At 38.5% G+C, this 26087-nt stretch overlaps 1 protein-coding gene across 1 annotated transcript; it reads left to right on the forward strand.

Annotated features, from left to right (window-relative positions):
* Nucleotides 1-2445: 2445 nt before the first annotated feature.
* LOC143320557 (noelin-like) lies at nt 2446-22220 on the forward strand. The gene is made up of 6 exons (XM_076730327.1): nt 2446-2834; nt 11515-11664; nt 13510-13665; nt 14439-14658; nt 16946-17052; nt 20023-22220. The coding sequence occupies exons 1-6, from the start codon at nt 2754-2756 to the stop codon at nt 20683-20685; spliced, it is 1377 nt and encodes a 458-aa protein (XP_076586442.1). The 5' UTR covers nt 2446-2753; the 3' UTR covers nt 20686-22220.
* Nucleotides 22221-26087: the final 3867 nt, after the last annotated feature.

Here is a 26087-nt window from a genome sequence, read left to right on the forward strand (position 1 = left end):
TTTGATTTCACTTTGAATAATAAATAATTTAAAAAACAGTTAAGAATTTGAAAATTTAAAAACATTTCATTTCATTGTAATTTTTTTTATATGGGAAAAACACACTTTGACATGAGTGAGTGTATGGAGGTCCGCTATGGGAGGCAGCCGCCCCCCAGACTACATGTACAAACCACGGTCCTGGGGTCAGAGGAGGGTGGGACCCCAGGGGCTGGCCTGTGCCCTTCCAGTCCCCAGTTCTCAACCCCTCTCCTAACCCACTTTTTGGCTCTGGCACTTAGTCAAATTTGCACTCTCCCATTGAGTGTGTGTGTGTGTGGGGGGGGGGGGGGCATAGGTCCCATCTCTCTATCTTGCTTGGTAGAGGATTGAACAAAAGTCCCGATGTCTGATCCTGGTCAACACCCCTATACCTAACCCCATCCTTCATTTCTATATTTATTCAGAGGAATAAAATAGAGATTTTATCCCCTGCAGTCACCATGGCAACAGAAACACAAAGATATGTGTCAGTGGGCATATTTCAGCTTAAACTATGTGAACTGAATGTTGCCTGCTTGTGTTTCAAATGAACTTTAAAGTGAACTCCTGTCAGTTTTCGGCAGCGATGCTGCAAAGTGGGATGTACCGTCATCATGGTTGCATGGCTTGTCTTTGGACAGGAGCAGACTGATGGTTTCCACAGCAACCCAGGACAGCATATTCAACCTCCATTGGTACTGTCACTATGGAAACCAAAGCAAAGCCCATGATGGAAACAAGTAACAAAACAGCTGACTTCCAGCATCACAATCTGAAATCAATATGAAACAATTTTTTTACATTAACAATAAAACATGAATTGATGAATCTGGTTTCATGAAACATTAATATATTTCACATCAACTGACAGATTAAAGTTAAAAAAGTTTATTTTCTTCAGCTGATTAAATCTAAAACCTACCTAAAAAAATTCAGACCTCAGGTACTGACACACAAACAATCGACTGACTTCACTGCCATTCTGGATTTCTATCGATGAAGCTGAAAACATCCACTGTGTTCAGCATAAACACACAAGACAAAAGCTGTCATTTGTCATCATTTAAGCGCTTTGGATAAAATTCACTTAGCAATTTCTTTGTTGGAAAATGTGATTTACAAGCTTTTGTAATTATAAGGTATAATAACTAATAAAACTTTTATTATCATCATCAACCACATACATGTTTAAAAGTCTTATAAATATTTTTTTTTATCAGTGTTTGTGTTTTTATTAATTTCTGCTAAAGTGACAAAATGTTCCTGAATGCCTCGTGTCTTCTTCTTTCACTGAAATGTTGTTTTGAGTCCAACAGACTGTGTGAGTGTCAGATGGTCCACAGCAGGGTTCAGAACACACACACACACACACACACTCTCTCTCTCTCTCTCTTTCTCACACTCACACACACACACACACACACACACACACACACACGTACACATTCTTTGATGTGCCTCCAGATGGAGATGTTGTTTCCATGACAACCAAATGAGGAATATTATTAATTTAGAGACTCCATCTCATCCATCTGTTTCTTCTTCTTCTCTTTGTGTCTCACGCAGACTGAAGAACCTCTCTGACCTCTGATGAGGAAGGTGATTGGTTACCTGTTGGTTTTAACCTGATGAAGGTTTAAAGTATTTCCAGGCAAACCTAAACAAACTAAAACTGTCATCAGTCTGAACATAAAGAAAATAAAAATCATCATTTTCATCATCATCATCATGTTGTCATCCTCATCTTTTTAATAATGCTGTTTACACAGCTATTTAAAAACCAGTGAGAACTATACCAGAACTAAGTGATCTATTGATGACATCAGGAAGGTGTCCCATCACAGTGAACAGATCTTTTAGGATCTGGATCTGGATTTAGGATTTTGCTACTGGTATTACGAAATCTAAGTGGGTCATAGGAAGGTACTATTTATCTCTAGTAAGAGTGTACATAGATCACATGACAACCATCACTATGAACCAACAGGCTACTGGATCAACTGAAAATTTACTTAAAGTGGGTGAAAGTGCAGACTCACAAATCAAAGAGTATTTCCACTGTGAAGAACACATATAAAAAAACTCTTAATCAACAGAACAGTAACTTTTAATGAACACCAACAACACTGTTTGGTATGGGGATATAGCAACAATCTGTTTTTTTTGACAAGATTTATTGGATAGCTATATGCATACACACATTCATACAACTACATACACATATGTACAAACACACACACACACACACACACACACACACACACACACAGAAACACACTGAGCTGAAGGATCTTGTTTCCACTTGGTTGATTTTCAGCATTGCATCAGAGAAGAAGATGGAGAGAGAGGGGGGAGGGAGGAGGACGAGCAGAGTGGAGAGACCAGAGGGAGAGGAGGGAGGAAGGAGGAAGAGCAGAACGGAGAGACCAGAGAGAGAGGAGGGAGGAAGGAGGAAGAGCAGAACGGAGAGACCAGAGAGAGAGGAGGGAGGAAGGAGGAAGAGCAGAACGGAGAGACCAGAGAGAGAGGAGGGAGGAAGGAGGAAGAGCAGAACGGAGAGACCAGAGAGAGAGGAGGGAGGAAAGAGGAAGAGCAGAACGGAGAGACCAGAGGGAGGCAAAGAGACAGATAACAAATAACCAGACAGCTGACGGGTTAATAGAGATAAGCAGGTTATTACTCATAAGCAGGTTAGCAGAGAGATAAATAGAGATTTAAGCAGCAGGAGGTGGATGTGTTTGACACAGATGGAGTCTGAAGATAATCTGCTCAACGTTTTCCTGCTGCTGCTGATTGGATCACACTTGACTGTGGTAAATATGTAATGTTTCTATTTATATTCTGCTGTTCTATTAGAATCTATAATATTCTCATAACCCTTTCCTGTGGTAATATTATACTGTTTGGTTTATATTCTACTGTAATTTCTTTATATTCTACTGTATTCTATTAACACTATGTATTCTAATCACACTTGACCCTGCAAAAACACACCGTTTCCAGTGTATTCAACTGTGTTTCAGTCACAGACGGAGTAAAATCTTGTTCACTGATGTTCTTGTTTAACAAATTTGATTTGACAGAAAATAGTTTCATGTTTGTGAAAATAAACTTCTGACGAGATTTAACCTTTATATCGAAATAATTTTACACCACCAATTTGATTAAAATATGAATTTGTTTTGCAGTTAGGGTTATAATAATTACCTAATTATACATACGTTTTTATATTTGATGAGTAAAGTGTCAGTTTAAACTACACTGCGTCAATATCTCTCCACCACACACTCAGAAACATTTAGATTATTGATCCACCGTATCAGATGTCAGCCTATTGATTGACTAATGAAATCAATCATCAGATGAAACCTTGCTCAGTGACCCAGAGGAGATTGAAACTGTGACTTTATAGACCGTTACAGACCGTAACAGATTGACAGATTAAATGCTCATATTGAGGTTTTCTAATTGGATTTAATGTTTAATCAGACTTCACTCATTAGATGCCAATGAATGTGTTAATACTCTGGATTAACAGACAGATTAAAGATGATTAGAACCCATAAGAGAGAGGGTTGAAAATATTATAACTGCACAGTTACAACAGTTACAGTACACACTCCTACAGCACTACTACTACTACTAATAATAATAATAATAATAATAATAATAGTGTAGAATGAATAGTAAAATCAGTAGGGAGTTTATTTCGCTTGTGTCACTAAACATCCATAAACTGAAACTCTTCAGCACCACTTTACAGTGTTAAACGTCAGGGTATCAGATTTATCCCCCTGTATGTTCCTCTCCTAATACTAATTCTAATGGTGACAGTTTCTTTATTTTGCACAAACATATTCCATTTTAACCCATCAACTTCCTCAGAAAAAAAATTCTGCTCAATTTGTCATATACCTGCTGGCCACTATAGTCCTCAGAATTATTATTATTTAATTATCTTTATAAAACGGAAAGGTGAAATCCGGCAATCTGATTGGCTGTTAACTGTGATATAATGAGCGTATATTACAGCTACTATTCTCAAAAGCCTTATCACAGCATATCACTCCGCTTCAGGGAAGCAACAATGTTTCCATGACAACAACCAACTACTACAGTACGCAGCAAAAAGTAGCCGCTTTTGATGTCTGTTTTTTTAAGGTGTTAACATTGAAACATGTTCACGGTCAGTCAGGATCAGACTGTGACACTCAGGGCTCTATAGGGTGATCTGTCACTGTCTGAACAGCCTCATGGAAATGATATTTTACAATTCTTCACATGATGTACTAACGAAATTCGTTAAGGCAAGTCATTTGGTGCTTTTAAAGTCATGATATTCAGATGCCACTGCTGCGTGTCCAGGTGGCTGCCACGATGTCACATGTAGTCGCTTAATAAAGTCAGTAATCACTCAAAGCTAAAACTATAAAAAAAAAAACCTCTCATTCATTGAGGTTTTGGGTGGATTCTTCTGGACCACTCACTCATAGTTAACTGCGGGGGGGCCTTGCATGTTTACGATACAGGGCTGATTGTCAGAGAAGCAACAATGTACCCATGACAACAAACTGTTACAGTAGGTAGCAAAAAGTTGCTGCAGTGTTTTGACAACGTTAACAAATAGACTAAATTAGTTGAATTCACATGTTTAAGGTTAACTTTCACCTCCAGATAGGGTTAACAATGGTACAGTTGATTGAGCAGTGACCGAAAAAAAAAGGCGAGGAATAGACGACATGCAGAGCTAACGTACGGAGAGGTGGGACTACTTTTTTCACAGCAGGGCTATTTTATTAGATAATATGTATTTCTGTTTAATTAAAGACAACATGAAAATTCTTGTGTATTCCTCTTTCATATTGCCATTATTGTCTCATCTGCTGCCACATTAAAGTAACAACATTTTTGATAAATTCAGTGTGTATTTATAGGTTTTAACAGCTCTGTTGAAGGTTTTAGATGACATCCTGTTCACAGTAGGTGTGGATGACTTGCATGTTTATTCTTACAGACTGTTTGTAGCCCAGTTTTTCATAAACTCAATCCTTCTGATTAATCAGCTTCAGGATGAACATATGTATACAGTATATAAACATACTATGTATATTCAATTGAGTTTAATTTGATTTAATTAGCAGCAAATCACAACAACAATTATCTCACAACACTTTCCATATACAGCAGGTCTACACCATAGTCTTTAATGTATAGAGACCCACCAATATACCATACGATTCTTAGCAGTAGATTTCATAATGGAGTGAAACGGACCAATAAACTGATTAACTGCAGAGGAGAAGTTTTCAGGATCCATTAAAAGAATTTCTGTTGTGAAGTCCTTCGTATGGAGGTGATGAACTTCAAGTTTAGAATTTTTCTATCTATGTTCAGCCTTCCTATATTCTCTTCTTTGTTGTCTGATGCCGTTGTTAATAACTGGGACAGCCCTAGCAGTGTATGGAGCTGAACTGTCAAGTGCTGATGTACACAAATCGCTAAACCAACTAACATGGCCATTAATACAGTATTAGTGAAGTGAGTTGGGTAATTGGCCAAATATGACTGCAGAGAAACAAGAACTGGATTATATGTTCTGGGGTTTTGTAGCAGGTAGTAAAGATGCATCAAAGGTAATACATTTGTCCAGAGTTAAAACTCATTGTCATTGTCCGTGGTTATATGAGAGATGCAGCACAAGGTTAAAAGATTTAGAAATGTTTAAAAAAAAAAATCTGTCACATGAGTTAGAGGGGTTGTCGTTGTGAATGTAAAAGTTACCAACTATAATGGCCCTATGAAATTAAAGCACAAGAGAGGACAGCAGCTCAGAGAATTTATTTCGGAAAACCCATATTTGAGTTAGGGTTCAATAAATCATTACACCACAAATTGGGTTATCACACACAATTTTAAGAATTAAAATATCAAAACTGATAAAAGAACCAACAAAAAAAAGAAAAAGAAAAAAAAAGAACCAAAATTAAGAGGTGAGATGATTCATAAAAACAGCTGTAATACCCCTGGGTGGGCAGAACTCTATTAGAGGGGAGCACATCTCAGTTTTAAGACAGATGTCAGTAAGGAAGAGGAAGTCTATGCTATGCGATGAAATTAGATCACTGAGAATGAAAGATTTATTTGACACAGGCTGAGAGTTTTAATGAGCAAAGACAACTTGAATAGGAGCCTCAGTTGGACTGGAATTACTATAGTAGACTGTAATTAGATTACCTGATCTAGTAGTTTAAAACACAGATTGTACAGGGGAGTGGTTATTTTTATCTAGTCATAACACTAACAAGACTACTGTTTGAGGCCAGAGGGATACAGTCAGCTGGACTCAGTGCAGGAACTGTGTTACATTGTGATGTTGACACCCTGATGCCTAGGAACAATGACAATGGCATGCTGCCTGTTCAGGTTTCTTCCCCTTGCATCTTTTTCTGGCTACATTGAAGCTGAACTTATCAATATACCTACAAGCAGTCAGTATTAAGCATATTGAATGACAAAAAGGATACAGATGTCAGTCCATAATCAATTGGTTCATATTTGTGCTATTTTGAAAAGCAATGCGTTGAACTGGCAAATAAGTGACATCATGTAAGGTTCCTGTGTCTAATGCAGAGAAATGTTTTCACATTTTCTACAGTGTTTTTCTGGGAATGTGCTTATATCTGTGCAGATCTTGGCTAAGATTTTGCTAAATGAGTATCAGGTTTCACTAAATGACTTTTACCTTTTGACAGAATAAAGGAAAAACATTGATTCAAATCCATTTGCTGTTAAAAGCAAATTATCAGGGTGATTTGTCGACACTTGAGAAGATTCTTATTGATTAACCAAATTTACCAGTTTAACTGGGTTTACACCATCAGTATTGCTGCTGGTCTCGCTCAGCTCCTCAGAAATAATCAAGAAGCATAAAGAAATGTCTGAAAAAATATTTGCTAAACAATCACATTAAAAATGTTAGAAACAAAAATTTTCAATATGGCCAACTCAAAACATAGAAGCCAATATGTTTGAAATAATGATTTAATTTAATTTTACTGAATTATGATTCTGAATTATGAACAGAATGACAGAATAAGAACACTGTTGTATTCTATCTGCTGACCTGAACTTTACTGCAGTGAGTAGCTCACAGGCTGCCAGTGTTCCTGGAAGTCAGATTTCTGGGAAGTCAGCATTTTCCAGTTCAACATCTGGTGTCACCTAGTCTGGGCGTCATTTAAGTATATGCTATTGCAAAAACATACCCACTGATATCATGCCATACACGCCACTACACTCAATGCACAGACACTGACCATACATGTATACCCACATTTCAGTACACAAGGATAAAAGCAGCAGAACTTGTCCTAGTCTTGACACATTCTGTGTGAACTCAGTTTATGCTGGTTTATTCCCACGTGAACAGAATGCACAAAGAATCAACTAGCGCCTGAACCAATTTTGACTTGTTCACACCTGTGACTCAAGAATCCTCTTTTCAGTACTTTAACACATACTTAACACATTCTTTGATTTTCACGCGTCTTTAACACATTTGGTCACTTTAACACATTTTTTAACATGCCTGGTTATTTTATCTACCATCCAGACTTCATGCATCCTCTTCCTCTTCTGCTCTTCTTTTTTTTATTACACTTCTAATTTTAGGATTAAAGTATTAAAATCAAAGTGTTAATGTAACTGTTATTAAATAAACTATCCAATTCAATTGAATCCAATTTTATTTGTATAGCACCAAATCACAACAGAAGTTGTCTCAGGACACTTTCCATATAGAACTGGTAAAGGCCGAGCTTTTTTATCTACAGAGAACAAAACAGTTCCCTTGTGAGCAAACACTTGTGGCGACTGTGGTGAGGAAAAACTTCCTTTTAACAGGCAGAAACCTCAGACAGAACCAGGCTCTGGGTGGGCGGCCATCTGCCTCAACTGGTTGGGTGAGAGAGAGACAGAGCAAGAGAGAGAGAGCGGGAGACTGACAGAGAGGGACAGACAGAAATGCAGTCACAGTAACAGTGACAGTGGATGTAATAATAGTAGTAGCAGTTGCAGTGGATGTCAGGCAGGGCCATGGCAGGAGACGTAGCTGTAATCCACAATCCAGATTCAGCCACCATCAATGGGAACCTGCAAGACGACAAAGCACAGAGACTCCAAGGAAGAAGCTAAGTTAGTAACATGCTGTGGTAGGACATAAAAATGTGCAGATGGAGAGTGAGAGAAAAACAGAGGAGCTTGGTGTTTCTTTGGAGGTCCCCGACAGTCTAATCCTATGGCAGCATAACTAGGGGCTGGTCCAGGACAAGCCTGAGCCAGCCCTAACTATAAGCTTTATCAAAACGGAAAGTTTTAAGCCTACTCTCAAATGTAGAGACAATGTCTGCCTCCTGGAGAAAGACTGGAAGATGGTTCCACAGGAGAGGAGCTTGATAGCTGAAGGTTCTGGCTCCTGTTCTGCTTTTGGAGACCTTAGGAACCATAAGTAAGCCTGCATTCTGGGAAGACAGTGCTCTAGTTGGATAATAAGATACTATGAGCTCTTTAAGATAAGATGGTGCCTGACCATTTATGGCTTTGTAAGTAAGGAGGAGGATTTTAGATTCTATTCTAAACTTTACATGGAGCCAGTGCAGAGTCGCTAATATCAGACAAACATGATCTCTCTTCCTCATTTTTGTCAGAACACATGCTGCAGTGTTCTGGAGCAACTGGAGAATATTCAGCAATGAATTTGGGCAGCCTGATAGTAAGGAATTGCAACAATCCAACCTGGAAGTTACGAAAGCATGGACTAATTTTTCTGCATCGTTTTGAGACAGGATGAGTCTGATTTTTGCAATGTTATGTAGGTGAAAAAAGGCAGTCCGTGAAATTTGTTTTACATGGGAGTGAAAGGACATGTCCTGATCAAAGATAACTCCCAGATTCTTTACAGTGGTGCTGGAGGCCAGCACAATGCCATCTATAACTGCTATGTCATCAGAAAGTGAGTCTCTAATGTCGTTTCTAATGTAACCAGCAATAGCTGTGTATTAGCATGAACATAATTGAAAAGAAAGTAATCTTAAAACTAACAGTAAATTTAAATTTCCTAATCTACACTCAAACCAAGAATGGGATGCAGTCTTTGTCAAAGACGCCCAAAGCTCTGGAACAAACTATCTACAGATATCTGGGAAGCAGCTCGCTGAACATTTTTAGCAGAAAGCTGAGAACTGATCTCTGTGCTTTAGCCTTTCGCTATGACTTTCTGATACAGACCTGAAATTTTGTGCGTTGTCACGCACTTATGTACTACTGCACTTTTTTAAATTGTTGTATATTACTTGATTTTATGCATTCTATGTACTCATTTCAATATTTTATTCTGTGGTTTTATGCATTGTCTTTATTTTCATCCTCATTCTATCTTACTTTTACTATTAGAATCAAGTGTTTTTTATTCTCCATGTGATTTTACATTCATTTTTTTTAATCTCTTTTTATGTCCATTCTGTCTTTTCTATGTGAAGCACAAAGTTGCAGCTGAGCTACAAAGTTTATTGTGTGTGTTTTATTTGGTATGTTCTGAAAACAAATTTGTAAAATATTTTCAGGAAAGAAGTATTTCTAAAAACACACTATTTGTTCATACCAAACAAATTAAAACAGTCTGTGGCCCATTTCTTTTACTATCAATGAACGAAGCCACCGACAGTAGCCGGTGATGAAGAGAAAGAATATTACATAATGATATAATATATACTGTATATATATTAAATATGAAATACATACATAAAACTCCTAATAATTCCCTCATTCTCATTACACCAGAAAATGTGTTTATAATTGTAGAAATGTACAAATTAAACCTAAAAAACCTTTAAAAAAAAAAAGTGCTCTAGGCACTTTCATTGAAAACACACAAATAATTCCTCACTATCCACTGAACAAATGACATCATTCTAACTGTAACGCTGAACGAGGTATCCAGACTTGTCATTTCTTTATGAAATCTAAAGTGTATCCAAGCCTTTGCTCTTACCAGTTTGACAAGCACACTAAGTTCTCAGGCACCTCCCTTTTAATTTTGTTTCTTTTTGTAAGATAAATTGACTTTTAATTCACTTCACCTTCCGTTTTTGTCTTTTTTGAAATGTGTCATTCAGGCATTGAATAATAGATGTTTATACACACTGAAGTAACAGCCTCAATATTTGCTTGCAAATACATGCCTGCTGATGACAATATCTGGGCCTTATTAGATGGAAAAAAAACAACAACAACAAGAAGACCACAGCCTGAAGGCTTATCCTACTCCAAGTTCAATACAAATTTATAACAACACCACAGAAAAGAAAAATAAAAGAAAATCATTTTTCAAGTGTGTTTTTCCTAGACTATTTCTAGGCATGAATGTGTGATTTGGGGAAATGATCATTCTGTCTTTGTACCATTGTCAAAGGGGTTTCAAAAAGGTTCAATATTGGGTCTTGTTGACAATTTATGTCCAAAAAAAATTATATTTTCTCTATAGCAAATTGTCACACCCATCTTTATGTGTATGATGTATTTCTGGATGTCTTTGCTAATCCTGCATACTCAGCCACTGAAATACGACAAACTTTTGATAAATTGCAAGATGCACTTCTTAATTTGAAAACCAGACAAAATCTATGCTATTCTCTGGAGCCAGAGATATTGTGGACAATGGTTTCTATAATACCACTCTGAATGGACATAGTATGAAGAGGGTCTCAGAGTATATGTATCTTGAGATCTGGCTGGATCAAAAAGTGATGTCTGAATTTGACATTGGCGCTCTTGTCGGGAAGCTTTGACAAAAATTGGACATTTGCATAGAAACAGAATTAATTTGTCTAAACTCAGTATATTATAATTCAGTGTTCTTGTCTGTTTTGGATTATGTAGAAGTTATTTATAGACACAACTCTGCCTCCACTCTCAAACCCACAGATTCAGTTGTCACTCCACCCTAAGACTGATTACTACTGACAGTTATGCTACTCACCTTGATCTTGTATGAAAAGGTTGGGTGGGTATATCACCATTAAGACTTAACAGGTAAAATAGTGTGATGATACTAGTAATAATAACAATAACAATAATGATAGGTATAAGTACATCTGAATATGATACGGAGTCCAGACTGTAGAGAACAGAAAACGCAAACAACCAAGGGCATAACTAATTCCTTTTGAATTAAATTTTTTGCACAAGAAGGTTAATGTGGGTCTGTCTGCCCATTAGAAGGACTGGAAAGTTAACAGTCTGCAGTCTCTCAGCCTCTCACTCTCTCTGTGATTGATTGGTATGCATTTCATTATACAACCCTGCTTTGTATTGACAATAAAGCGGAACATTGAACCTTGTTTGATATATTTTATGGAATTATTGTAAACACAACTCGACAACTGTAATTGCAGTCAATTTATTTCCATCATTATCCTCTGATTTCCTGTTTACTAGGTGGGTCCTTCTGCCCCTGAGGAGGGCTGGCAGGTGTACAGTTCTGCTCAGGATTCTGAAGGTCGATGTGTTTGTACAGTGGTTGCTCCTCAACAGACGGCCTGCTCCAGAGATGCCCGAACCAAACAGCTGAGACAGCTGCTGGAAAAGGTATGAAATACACGACTATTACTGACTACGATTATTACTACTGATGGCACTGCTGAAAATAATACTGCTGATAAGTAATAATACTGCTAATAATAATAATAATAATAATAATAATAATAATAATAATAATAGGCTTAGGAGGGGGGTGAGAAGAGGATATTAGCCAAGCTGACATCAATCATGGGTTAGGGTAAGCACTGTGTGCGAAGGAACACTACCACAGGTTCTTCATTCCAAAAGCTGTCAGATTATTTAACGCTGGCATCAGTTAATGTAGCACTGTGTTGATGCTGTTTCCCATTACATCACAACTCTACTGGTTTTGCACTACTGTTATTTATGATAATATTTGCTAATATCTATACATCTTGTGCAATATGCCACATTTTTAGTGTTTTCTTTCCAACCATGCAACAGTACAAACACTGTATTTATTAGCCATATTTGACTCCTGTTCAACAGTATTCTTATAATCTTGTACATAATGTACATATACATCTTTTTGTTACTGTCCTTTTAGATCTTTCTATGCCTTTCTTTTTAGACTTTGCTGACTGTAACAATTTAATTTGCCTGGCGTAGGATTAATCTTATCTTAAATGGACTTCATTTATATAATACTTTTCTAGTCTTACCAACCACTCAAAGTGCGTTATACACAAGTGTCCCATTCACACACATTCCTACAAGCACACTTCATTATGTAAACTGGAGAAGCCATTGATTGAACCTCCTAATTAGTGGGTGATTTTTCTACCTCCTCAGCTACAGCCGTGGTGGTGCTAGTAGTACTATCATGGTTTATTATTAAGTATTATAGTGGTACTAGTAGCAGTATTGTGGTATTATGTGGTAAATGTGGGGTGACTGTGGCTCAGGAGGTAAAGCAGTAATCTAATCAGAAGGCTCTGATAAATGTACACTATTTTTCACATGCACACAAAAGGTAATATACAATTGCTGGCTGAGAAATTATTTGTGAACACCATTTCACAAGCTCAGAATGTTAATGACCCTTTTTTGCTTCCATAAAACTCCTCCAGTCTGTGTATGTGTGTGAATGTGCCATGTGTTGTAAAATGCTTTGAGTGTTTGGTAGACTAGAAAAGTGCTTTATGCATTCCATTTACAATTTACATAAATGTATATATCATATCGTTGTGTCGTCCAATATGAGCTGAAACTAAAAGTACCACGTGTTCTGTTGGTTAAGGGGCTAAGCCTGTGAACCTAGGTATAGACAGAGTCAGACAAGAGATCCAAGGCCATTTATTGTAGAGCAAAAGGAATGGAATATGAGCCAGGGCCAAAGCAGAGAGACCAAGAAGTGGGTAGAAGAGTGGAATCCAGGAAGTTGCTGGCCTGAACAGGACTCTGTGGCAAGGGAGCTGGGCAGATGAGATGAAAGTGCAGGGAGACAAGAAATAGGGTTAGTTGCAGCTAACAGGCAATGAGCAAATGTAAACTAGAAATGGGAGCTGGAAACACATTATCCGGCTGAGTGGATGCGTTACAGCAGAGTCTGAGGAGGCTTATTATAGGATGGGAGGTAGCTGGATAGGCTCTGCTCTGGCTTCAGCACACCTTTCTTCACTCAGACAATTTCACACCACACAGACAGAGGAAGAAGGAAAGACAGGCAGGAGCACAAGAGACACAGGGAAGGGGAAATGTAAAGAAACAAAAGGGAATAAACTGAACACAGCAAGATCAGTGACAATGGTATTGTCATGTAACCTAACCATGATGTTTACTATAAAGGTACATTAGCAGTGCACTGGTTGTAGTAGCAGTAGTAGTAATATACTGTGGTTTTTTTTTATGTATTATATGTTTGTCATCCAGGTTCAGAATATGAGTCAGTCCATTGAGGTACTGGATCAGCGGACCCAGAGAGATTTGCAGTTTGTGGAGAAAATGGAAGTTCAGCTAAAAGGTCTAGAAAACAAATTCAAACAAGTGGAAGATGGACATGAGAACAACATCGCCAGACAGTACAAGGTAGTGCCCACATCATGATATCATGCTGTAAACTACCAATCAACAACTCAGCAAAGGTGTCTGCACACTAAGAAGTGTTACATTTCACAGATGAGACAGACAATTGAAAATGTAGCTGAAACACTTCCTGAGCAGACATGCCGTAACTGTGATAACCTATTGCTAAAAAAATGTGTCTGAAACTGCCAGTAAGTTTGACAATGACAGTGTGCCCATGCAGAAAGTATTTGACAGGCTGAACACCAGGCCACATTCCACTCACGCTACATGCATGTAAATGCATATAGCGTGTATGAAAAGTGCACTCCTCTGCTTCAAGTATATTTTTGCTGCTGACCTACAGTCCATGCTGTGCCTGAACCAGGACCCCCTGATTCATTTCAGAAGTGGGTGGTGGAAGCAAATATTATTGTTGTACTGATAAAAAAAAAAAACCCAAACAAACAATAATTGCCCCTTTTCCCATCATCTTGTGAGCAACTGTGATCAGATTTTAGGCTGCACATGGAATGAGTGTGGATAGCAGAGCACAGTGACAGGAGTTTGTTACCTCGCTGTGAAGAGGACTCACTGTGGCTACTCGTTGTTTTTCCATTACTTGCTGCAACATTTTAAAGTGACCTCTGACAAAACATATTTGATCACTGTGTTATTAGTTATTCAAACATTAGTCAATAAACTTTGAAATGTAAAAAATGAAACATATATAGTTAACAAACATCTGGAGACTGTTGAGAGGACATCTGGAAATTTCTGATCTGTCTGTCTGCCAGTCCATCAAAGCAAAGATGGAGGAGTTACGTCCCCTGATCCCAGTCCTGGAGGCCTACAAGGCAGACACTCTGCTGGTCCGACAATTTAAAGAGGAAGCTGCTAATGTTACTGAGCTGCTGGGAACACTGCAGGAACAACTGGGAGGTCTGGACTACCAGGAGCTCCACACCCGAGTTATAAGCTTAGAGGACCGACTGAGGGCCTGCATGCAGAGGCTGGGTGAGTAAATAACAGACACATACACAAGTCAACAGAAATATGAATGGCATTTTTTTTTTCAAGCAAATAAATGGACATACAGGTAGAGATAGTGGGTGAACTTTACATTCCCTAACCCTGTGATCGTGGGGTTGAGGCTATAGATTAGGGGTGGGAACATCCAGCCTCTGTGCTGTACATGGCCCATGAGACCTTCTGATCTAGCCCACAAGGCAATTCATAAATACAAAAAAGCAATTACTTTTTCAGCAGTAAACAAAATAACATATAAAGTAGACTAATGTCCTTCTTAGTGGTCCCTGAATTCAACACAGACACAGCATTGATATGACATCAATTATCAATAAAACATAAGTACAGACGAGAGTGTTGTGCGTTCCAAGAGAAAGGCATAAACCTTTTTTGAATTAAAAGTAAAAGGCAAGCCAGTGTGCTCAAATTAATTTGTGGGGATGCACTTGCAGTGATGACAAAAGCAAATCTCAAGAGTCATTACAGCTTGAAACATATTAAACTGGATGAGCTGTAAAGGTAAATGCATTTGGGTAAAGTTAACTTTGGTGGACTCTGGTGGAGTTAACACTTTGGCAGAGTTTGGATGCTCAACAAGCAGCTTTCACAGACCACATTCTTACAGAGACAGTGTTTTGCAGACAGGTTTGTGCTGCACAAGCTAACAGCTAAGAAACTGAAACCTCCTTCAGAAGGAGAATTTGTGGAGAGCCTTGTTGCTGCTGTGGAGCTGAGAGCACTGGACAAAGTCAAACTGTCCAAAGTGTCAGTTTGTCTGGAATAATTTGGAAAAAGATGAAGGAAAACCTGATGTGCAGCTCAGTGATAGAAAGTGTCTGTGTGATCTGACCTTCATGGTGGACGTTATCGAGAACCTCTCAGAGCTGAACCTCAAGCTCCAGCAGCTGCTCAGCTCTCTGCTGTCAAATGTAAAATCATGTGAAGTGAAATTAAAGCTAAAGAGGAAATACTGAGCATGTTCCTGCTCTGCAGGAACAAAAGCTGCTGTGATATCTGAATATACTGAGTGTGAAAACTCCTTCAGACATTTGGTGAGATGTTTCAGGGCATCAAGAGTTGACAAAAGGAACTCAACATATTTACTGTGTAATGTGGAACCAGCTGATGTTTCTGACAACCTAGAACATGAAATCACTGAACTGTAAAGCTATGAGCTGCTGCTGAGAGCAGCTCTGTTCAAGACTGACTCTTGTAAATACTCTTTTGTTCTGCTGAAGACTGACTGACCCAAACTTGTAAAAACAGCTGCGAGTATCATCATCATCATCATCATCATCATCATCATCATCATAATCATCATCACCAATCACCAGTGACCCCCAACACCCTCCCTCTGCGTGTCACACCTTTGAAAATTTTCTGTGGGTGCCACTGAGCATGGCCTTCAACCTTCAAAAGGTTCTGAATCCCTGCTGCAGATTGATAAGAGTATTGTAGGAAGTGTTAGATCAACAATAGAATTCACCACCAATGTATTTATCATATTGACTTCAGAGATTTTCCTTTGGGCTTCCCACAGCTCTCTGCTGCTTAATGATGTCTTTGCTGGTTTAACGTTAAAGTTTTCCTTCAATTAGCGTTCTGTGTTTTCAACACATATTACTATCTTTCATTGCTTTATCTGGTATGTACTGGTCCTCATTCAGTCATTTAATGTCATTGCTTGTTGCATTTATTCATTCTCTGTATGTTCTGTAGCAACAAGTATTTTTGTCTATAAAGTCAGTGACTTATTTCTATTAGCTGTATCTTGCTCTCAGTCCTTTAGCATATGGTAGTTTCTTTTTATTTATTCTACCTCAATTCAAGTTGAGTTGTCCCCAAAACACAAACAGAGACATTCACAGAAGATCAAACAAGTACCACTGGAGTTGGACTTGGGAGCACCTCTGTGGTAATGGGCAGGTGTAGACACTAAACACAGAATATGACAAAATACAGAAATTAACAGGAAAAGACTCACACTTTCTTACTTTAGAAAGGCTACAGGCCCGGATGGCATTTCAACCTCTTTATGCTAATGTGCTTGCTCTTTGTAATACTTGCAGGCTGTAAGGACTGAATCAATAAAGTCTTATCCAATCTTATCTTAAAGTAGGAATAATTTTCAGAAAATTGTTTCCAGTTGTTTTCTGTGTGTTCCAGGTTAACAGGGACTCTGTTGGAAACAAACTTCATACACCAAATAATCTTTTTGCAGATATTTCTTTTATTTGTCCACCCTTTACCTTCTAATGTGCTCTTTGTGTTTCAGCCTGTGGGAAGCTAACAGGAATATCTGAGCCCATCACCATCAAGACATCTGGATCAAGGTTTGGATCGTGGATGACTGACCCAGTTGCACCACCTGGAGACAATAGAGTGAGTCTCAGCAACAAAATGCAATTACATTACTGTCTTGGCTTGGAGACTGCAGATTTTTAACATGCGTTTTTCAAACCTCAGTAGAGGTGTGGGGTTTGAAAGAACATGGTTGATTAGGCAAGGCAAGGCAAGGCAAATTTATTTGTATAGCACAATTCATACACCAGGCAATTCAAAGTGCTTTACAGAAGCATAAAAATACATTAAAATCATACATTTCAAAGAAAGAAAGAAAGAAAGAAAGAAAGAGATTAGAAGAGAATAGAAAATAAAAATAAAATACAATTAAAGGAAGCCAGTAAAAGACAATAATTTAGTGTTTAAGACAATAATCTAGCATTTAAAATGATTACTTTAAGTAAAAGCTGTAGCGAATAATAATGTTTTCAACTCTGATTTAAATAAGCTGACAGTTGGTGCAGACCTCAGGTGTGCAGGGAGAGTGTTCCACAGGTGAGGAGCATAATAACTGAAAGCTGCTTCACTTTGTTTGGTTCTCATTCTGGGAGCACACAATAGACCTGTCCCTGATGACCTGAGAGGTCTGGATACTTCATATGGAGTTAATAAATCTACAATATATTTCGGTCCTAGACCATTTAATGCTTTGTAGACCAACAGTAAGATTTTGAAGTCTATTCTTTGAGTCACAGGAAGCCAATGTAGTGATCTGAGGACTGGTGTAATATGGTCCATTTTTCTGGTGTTTGTAAGGACTCGTGCAGCAGCATTTTGAATCAGCTGTAGTTGCCTAATTGATTTTTTGTTTAGGCCAGTAAAGACTCCATTGCAATAGTCCAACCTACTGAAAATAAATGCATGAACCAGTTTTTCCATGTCTTCTTTGGACAGACATCCCTTAATTCTGGTTACATTTTTCAGGTGGTAGTAGGCTGATTTGGTAATGAGCTTTAACTGGCTGTTAAAATTCAGGTCAGAATCAATAATTACACCAAGATTTCTGGCTTTATCTGTTGTTGTCAGTGACATGGAATTAAGGTGAGCACTGATCTTTGACCTTTCATTTTTGGGGCCAAATACAATCACTTCTGTCTTATCTGCATTAAGCTGATAAAAATTCTGGCACATCCACTCATTGATTTGATGAATACAGTCACTGAGTGAAAGTAAGGGACTGTAGTCTTGTGATGACACAGAAATATAAAGTTGTGTATCATCTGCATAAGTATGATAAGAAATATTATGTTGCTCCATGATCTGAGCTAGGGGCAACATGTAGATATTGAAAAGAAGTGGTCCGAGAATGGACCCTTGTGGCACCCCACACATCATCTTTTGTCGTTCAGACACATGCTCACCAATTGACACAAAGTAGTAGTAGATTACCAGAAGGGGCACCGAAAAAACTTTTTTTTCCACCCAGGGGCAGTGCCCTACATTCTGGATCACCCAGAGTGTTGTGCGGTGATGTTTCTTGTCAGTTCTTATTGGGTTGCTTTACAAAGGCATCTGAACTTGCTTGTGGTTCTAGAGGGTGCTTCTTCTCTCATCCAAGTATCCTCTCAGTTCTAACAGACTCATGGGGAGTCCCAGGTATTTATACTCTTATATGATCATTAATCCACCCAGCCATCATGTGAGTCTCTTAGGGTCACATGAGTCATGGTGTCATTGGGTGTTAAAGGGTGAGTTATGGAGTGAATGGGTATTAAGCTGCCAGGGGAGGAATCTCAGGATATTGTAAATGGCTGATAAGTGGTGTCGTAGACCAGCTCCTCTGTTCACTGATGGTCATTCCAGTTTCACGTGGATGGCTTCTTTTACTGTTCTTTCAAAGCAGCATTCTTCTATTGCCAAAATGTGTACATTTTTGTCCTCAGTTGAGTATCTCTTGTCCATATGATGTAAGTGGACTGCTGGATCATGACCCGATGTGTTGTGCCATGTGCTTGTGACGTGTTTTTTTTTGTTTCCCCAATGCACAACTCTGTGCATTTGTCGCTGCATTGAACTACACAGACAACATTGCTCTGCTTGTGCCTAGGTCAATGAGAGTCTTTACAAACGTAATCTAAAAAGTTGTTTATTACTGTAATCTTTGTTGTAGCCCTGAGATTAAACCTATATCAGACTTAATTGTAACTTCAAACAGAGATGATCTTTTATTTGTTTGTGATCATCAATTTACAAAATTACAAGGCAGACTAACAGTTTGATATGTACATATGTGTGAGATCACAGCTAAAAATTACAGGAAAATAATAATAGTATATTCTGTATAGATTCACACTTGACATGCAGATAAACAAATAAAAAAATGAAATAAATTGATTTCACATATATAGGGCCCATGTTGTTGACATTCTAATGTCATTGTGACTGGGAAGTGCAAATTGGGTTAGTTAAGTAGTAATCTACATTATTTGTTCAAAAGTATCATAAATAGGACTTTATTTAATATGATGAACTGTCCGTCCTGGAAAAAGTGCATTAGAGCATGACTTTAGACAGCCACAGAACTTGCCTAAGCTGTACTGCCATGTCCTACAAAACCATGCCTATCCAGGTGAAACACTACGTTTTTAGACAGTCCCATTACCAGACAGCTAGACTCTAACAATAGACACTATGTAGGTGCATTTTTTGGAAATGTGGGAAAAGTGTTTTTGGAATAAAAGTCAGGATATCTCCACCTCTGCAGCTCAGATTTTGACTTCTGCTTTTAATCTGTTTGTCACAACTACTGCTGTAAGAGGTACAATATTCTAAATACAAATGACAAATATAACTACAGTAATGCCAGGCTTTATTTCTCTTGAAGTTGCTGAGAACCATTAACTTGACTTATTCTGCACTCTGAGACTTCAGTGCTACAGTGTTTAATATGATTACATAATGATCAAACTGCAATGATAATAATATATAATGTAAAATTATTTGTGTATTTTATGGAATGCAGTAACTATAATTTTAGTTTCACATTATTTTTGGTTTCTTCCTTTATAGGTGTGGTACATGGATGGTTACCATAACAACCGATTTGTTAGGGAGTATCAGTCGATGTTTGACTTCATGACGACAGATAACTTCACCTCTCACCGCCTTCCTCACCCCTGGTCTGGTACTGGTCAGGTGGTGTATAATGGATCCATTTACTTCAACAAGTTTCAGAGTCACACCATCATCAAGTTTGACTTCAGCACATCGCTCATCAGCCGCTCACGACAGCTTGATTTTGCTGGCTACAACAACATGTACCATTACTCCTGGGGCGGGCACTCAGATATCGACCTCATGGTAGATGAGGGGGGGCTCTGGGCTGTCTATGCCACTAATCAGAATGCTGGAAACATCGTCCTCAGCCAGTTAAACCCAAACACTCTACAGATCATCCGCAGCTGGACCACCAACCACCCGAAACGCAGTGCTGGCGAAGCCTTCATGATCTGTGGAACCCTGTACGTTACTAATGGGTACTCTGGAGGAACCAAAGTGTACTACGCCTATTCCACCAACTCCTCCACCTATGAGTACATCGACATTCCCCTGACCAATAAATATAGCCACCTCTCTATGCTTGACTATAACCCTCGAGACAGAGCGCTGTACGCCTGGAACAATGGCCACCAAGTCCTTTATAATGTTACACTCTACCACATTATACAATAAGATTAAAGATACAAGTCCTTCAGGATGTTACACTTGAACACATTATACAGTAACATTATAGGTAGAAGTATTTCAAAATGTTACACTCAACCACATCATACAGAAAGATTAAAGGCACAGGTCCTTCAAGATGTTACATTCAACCACAGTATACAGTAACAGTGCTGAATAAATAGATTAATATTAAAGGACAAATACATGCTTTAGATAAGTCATCATGTTCTCTGGCTTGTACAGAGTCAGATGCAGATGGTCATCAGGTTCCTTTCTGTTCCTCCAGGACAGAGATATAGAGGTATTTTAGCCAAGGATAGTTAAAAGAATACAAGTGCAGAAAATTGCTGTTTTTGCTCCATCAAAAGAAAATCCTGCTCCCAAGTTCAAGTCTGCTGGATTGAAATATGCTGCTAAACAGTCAGCAGTCCATCCTGTAGTCATCTTGTTCATTTAAGAGTAGAGTTGAACATGTTCAAACCAACAAATACGCAAAACCACAGTGGCTCTTTTCTATCTGTCCACTGTACACTTGTTCAGTTGATAACATGTAACATGTAACAAAATAGAAATTAGACAGACTTGGAGTTGTTGGAAGGTGATGGATTAAGCAAGCATTCCCCCCCGCTTCCAATTTTTATATTCAACCAGGCAAAACATGTCCTATATCTCCCTGTACTGGAGCATTTTCCAAAGTGTTGGACTGTTAACTTAAATCTTTGCGTGTTTTCATTAAATCAGTACAAAGTAAAATTTTGACCACCTGTTTTTTTAGGTTAATGACCAAAGTATGAAACACAAATGCACTTGAAATATATAGAACAGACTTACACAATCAACAAGAAATTAAACTTTTCACAGGAAGAGACACTGAAATGTTTTGATTATTTGATGATTTCACACAGAATGCAACACATTTTTATGAAGATTTTTTTTCTGAGTGACCTTTTCTGACTTTATGAAATCAGATGTACTGTTCTTACTCTGAAGTAATAACAATTATATTAAATGTTTTCTTACTATTATATATTATGCAGTGATACAAAACATTTACTACAGTGTGTCTTTTCCAATAATTCACTCAGTATTTTACTCAGTTAGTCAGTGTAAATTTAATCTGAGTGTAAGAATAAGCAAGGACAAGAATCAGTATAGAAATGAAGGAATTTATTGAGGGTATTGTCATTTAACCATTCAATGAAATTTTTAGTTATTTCATTGTGTTTTTGTATTTCAATAGATTCCTATTGTATTTAATGTTAGACTTTTGTGTTTTACAGTGGAGTAATTGAGTGTTATGAAATGATGAAAGCACCAGTAATGACACAAAAATAAAAGAAAAAACAGGAGATGTTTTATTATTCTGCAGATTGCATGTAATGTACAAATGTACATGGATTACTCAGTTTTGGTAACCACTAGCCTTAATAACTGACACGATTTGAATAAACAAACAAAGAAACAAACAAACATAATGCTGAAGGTTTTTTGTTAGTCTGTTTTGTATAAAAGTGAAATAAAGATGCTCCACTGAAACTTTACAGCCAGTTGATTGTGTTTGTGTGTTTTGAGATGAGAGAAATGTAGTGAAGTACACTCAGTGTTACGCCCAGACAAGCCCCCACTTTATGTTACGCCCCAGTCTAGGGGAGCCAAGATACAACATAAAAGAGTGACAAAAAAAACAAACTTTGTCTCCAAATCAACAAATACTCTACGACCAAACCCAGGTACAATGGTAAACAATCAATTTATTGTTATTAACAAAAAGAGACCTGATGTAAAGGTAAAAAAGGGGCCACAGCCAAAACAAAACAAAATAGTGCTAACTATATACAGTGTTACAAACTACAAACCAAAACCTGGAGAAGATCCAAAACCCACCACCAAAAACCACACTACCAAAACTAACTCTACCACAATATACAACGGAGATCTGGGGACAAAGTTCTTGAGTCCAAAAGCCATAAACATACGAGCCACTGCTGTCAAGCCGCGTCCCGCGGTGAATGAGAAATCCCTGGCTTAAGAGATGATGGATGCTGCAGCAGGGACCAATAGGAGAGCGACACCACTTGGCATACGGAGGAGGGCAGGACCAGCACAGCTGCTCAAAAAAAAAGAAGAGCACACACTCACACACAAAAACATGAACCGGACAAAAGGACGCCACAGGACCACACAGGAACAAACACATAGCGCAATACGGCCAGGGCCGTAACACTCAGTAATTCAATTCAATTTCAATTCAATTTGTTTTGGTAATGTAGGCAATATAGGGTAATGTAGGCAACATAGGATTAAGGGTGAAAAGGCTGATTCGGGCAAAAAGGGACAAACTTTTTTTTTGGAGCTAGAAGGTTGAAAGTTTGTCTACCCCCCCTATTTGATGTACCCTGAGTCCAACGGTGGTGGTCCTGAAGCTCTGTGACATTTGGTTGAAGAGTTATGGCCATATTAATATTCCCATGTATGTGTATGGGAATATGGAAAAGTGTGATAATATGACAAAGTGCCATAGCCCAAAAGTGTCCCCCAGAAAGTGTCTAGGAGCACGTTTCAGAGCCCCCTGAGTCGTTTGGACCCCCCTTCCGATGTATGAAAATGGTAAAGCTTGTGGGTAGTAAAGGTAGGCAAAGGTAAGGGTTACGCTTGGGCAAAGGCCAAAAGTGTCCCCCAGAAAGTGTGTAGGAGCACGTTTCATGGTCCCCCGAGTGGTTTGGACCCCCCTTCCGATGTCTGAAAATGGTAACCCTTGTGGGTAGTAACCTTAGGCAAAGGTAAGGGTTACGGTTTGGCAAGTGGGTAGTAAGTGGTTATGGTCAGGGTAGGGTAGGGGGTTAGGAAAGAGATTTTTGGGCCGTGTCACCCCCGGAGGGGGTGGCACGGCCTATGCACACTCCATCCAGCCCCCCACCAAAGGTAAGTCAGTCCCACTCCCCCACACACACACTCACACGTCCCTCAAGTGGCTGACAGCAGGTGGGATGCCCGTCTGGAGAGGGGGATAAGAGAGAGGGGGGAAGGATGTCCCTATTGTTTTATTTTGATCAATTACTAATGTTGTTTTTATTTTGTTGTTTTTTTGTTTTTAGGAGGAGAAGGGAAGGAGTTCTGCTGGAGAACAAAGGTAAGTATTATTTTTTATTTATTTTTTTATGAAAATAAATCATATTAAGGGTTGAATGGGGTTAAATAAAGGCCAGCATAGGGTTAGGGTTAGGGGGTTAGGTTTGGAGAGATCAAATTTGGAGGGTTAGGGGGTTAGGAGAGATCAATATTAGATCGGGTCATCCCCGTAGGGGATGGCCCGATCGATGCACACTCCATCCAGCTCTCCCAGAGATGGGCCAGCCCCATCACCACAGGTAAGTATATTTTTTTATTTTTTTCAATATATATATATATATATTTTTTTACATACACACAAAGAGTCACACATATCTTCAATAATAGCATAATATACATGTTTTTAATTATTTATTTATGTCTTTCTTCCACAGGTAAACAGGTAAGTAAATAAGGTAAGTATGAATTAATTTGTAAATAATTATTTATTTATTTATTAATGAATGAAATTGTATATGATATATATATATATATGTGTGTGTATTTATATATAGGGAAAGGCTGTCCTTCATGCCTCAATCCACTCCGCTGGGGATAATTGGGATATTTTTTTAAAAACAATTATATTAATTAATTAAATTAAAGGGGTGCTAGAGGTTGAGGTTAGGGTCAAATTGAGGGGTTGTGGTTAGGGAAAATATTAGAATAGATTAAGGGTGAAAAGGCTGATGTCAGGGTAGGAAAGACATTTTTAGGCCGTGTCGTCCCCGGAGGGGACGGCACGGCCCATGCACACTCCATCCAGCCCCCCCACCCAAAAAGGTGAGTAGTCCCCACCCCTCACATATTTCCATAATTTTTTAAAAAAAATTAATTTTTAATTTTCTTTCTTTTTTCCTTTTTTACAGGATGCCGTAGGCCATGGATGGGATCCCCGTCCGGAAGAGGAACACGTCGAAGGATGAGGTGAGTAAAAAATATTTATTTCCAATTTAAAATTAATTTTCTTATTTTAATAATTGATTAGGGTTAAATTTGGATAGGGTTAAAAAATGAAAGGGTTAAAGATGGTTGGGGTTAGGGCCTTCTTCCTAGGGGTTAAGGTAAGGGAAAGTGGCAGGGTAGGGGTTAAAATAAGAAATTTACGGTTGGGGTTAGGGCCTTCCTCCTAGGGGTTAAGGTAAGGGTAAGTGGCTGGGTAAGGGTTAAAATAAGGGACTTATGGTTGGGGTTAGGGCCTTCTTCCTAGGGGTTAAGGTAAGGGTAAGTGGCTGGGTGAGGGTTAAAATAAGGGGCTCACGGTTGGGGTTAGGGCCGGATTTAACTAAAAAGAAAGGGAGAATTTGGTTAGGATTAGGCACGAAAATACATTCGCTCATTAAGGCCCCTTGGATAGCTGGTTCCCAATTTATTAATCCAATCCCTTTCTGCTCTCCTCCTTTGTGCTGTGGACCAATGAGGGTTACTTTCCAGAACGAGGGCTGTGACTGCATCCCACCCATGGAGGACAAAGTGCTTTACTACATGCCGGTAAGTATTTTTCTTTCTAATGATATTGTGTTTATGACACGTGAACCGTACATGTAAAGGGAGTTTAGTTTCTCCCACATATTTTAATCCACACAATTTACATGTAATCAAGTACACACAATTCTTGGAATAAACAGTGCCCTGTTTGGCCGTTATGAACACCATCTTGTTATGTACATCATTCACCCATTTTTGTTGTTTAAAATAGGTCCTGTGAGGCCCAGCTGCTCGTTGTGGCCCTGAGCTGACCTTTGACCTTACCAGGTAATCCCTAAGATTTTTATTTCTCCTAAAGGCAGCAATGATCCTAATGTCATCATAATTTGGTACTATATGGGTCTGAAAATTGTTTTTTATTTTCCTAACTAATTTAACTGTAGCCGGTGAATATGTAATTACAAAGGGTACAGCTGTAGAGACCTGAATTGGTTTAGTCTGCAGAAAAGACTTAAAACAAGTCCTTAAGAAGGTCCTAGAGTACCCTCTAGTGGACAAAGCTGCAAACAGCGTTTTGGTAGCCAATTTAAAATCATTAGGTTGTGTACAGATTCTATGAAAGCGCAGCAGTTGTGATTTGATTAGGCCTGCAAAGGTGTGTTTGGGGTGGTGGCTGCTTTTATGCAAAAGGGCATGCGTGTCCGTATCTTTAAAATACACTTTAATATCTAATCGATTATTAGAATTGAATTGTGGCCCTTTGAAAGTAGTTGTATCCAAAAAATCAACTGAATTTGAACTTGTGGTGGATTTTAATTTAATGGAGGGATTATGATTATTTAAAGTCTCTATAAATTTGGTAAACTCCTCCT

Source organism: Chaetodon auriga, chromosome 5 (assembly GCF_051107435.1).
Source record: "Chaetodon auriga isolate fChaAug3 chromosome 5, fChaAug3.hap1, whole genome shotgun sequence".
NCBI classification, from domain to species: domain Eukaryota; kingdom Metazoa; phylum Chordata; class Actinopteri; order Chaetodontiformes; family Chaetodontidae; genus Chaetodon; species Chaetodon auriga.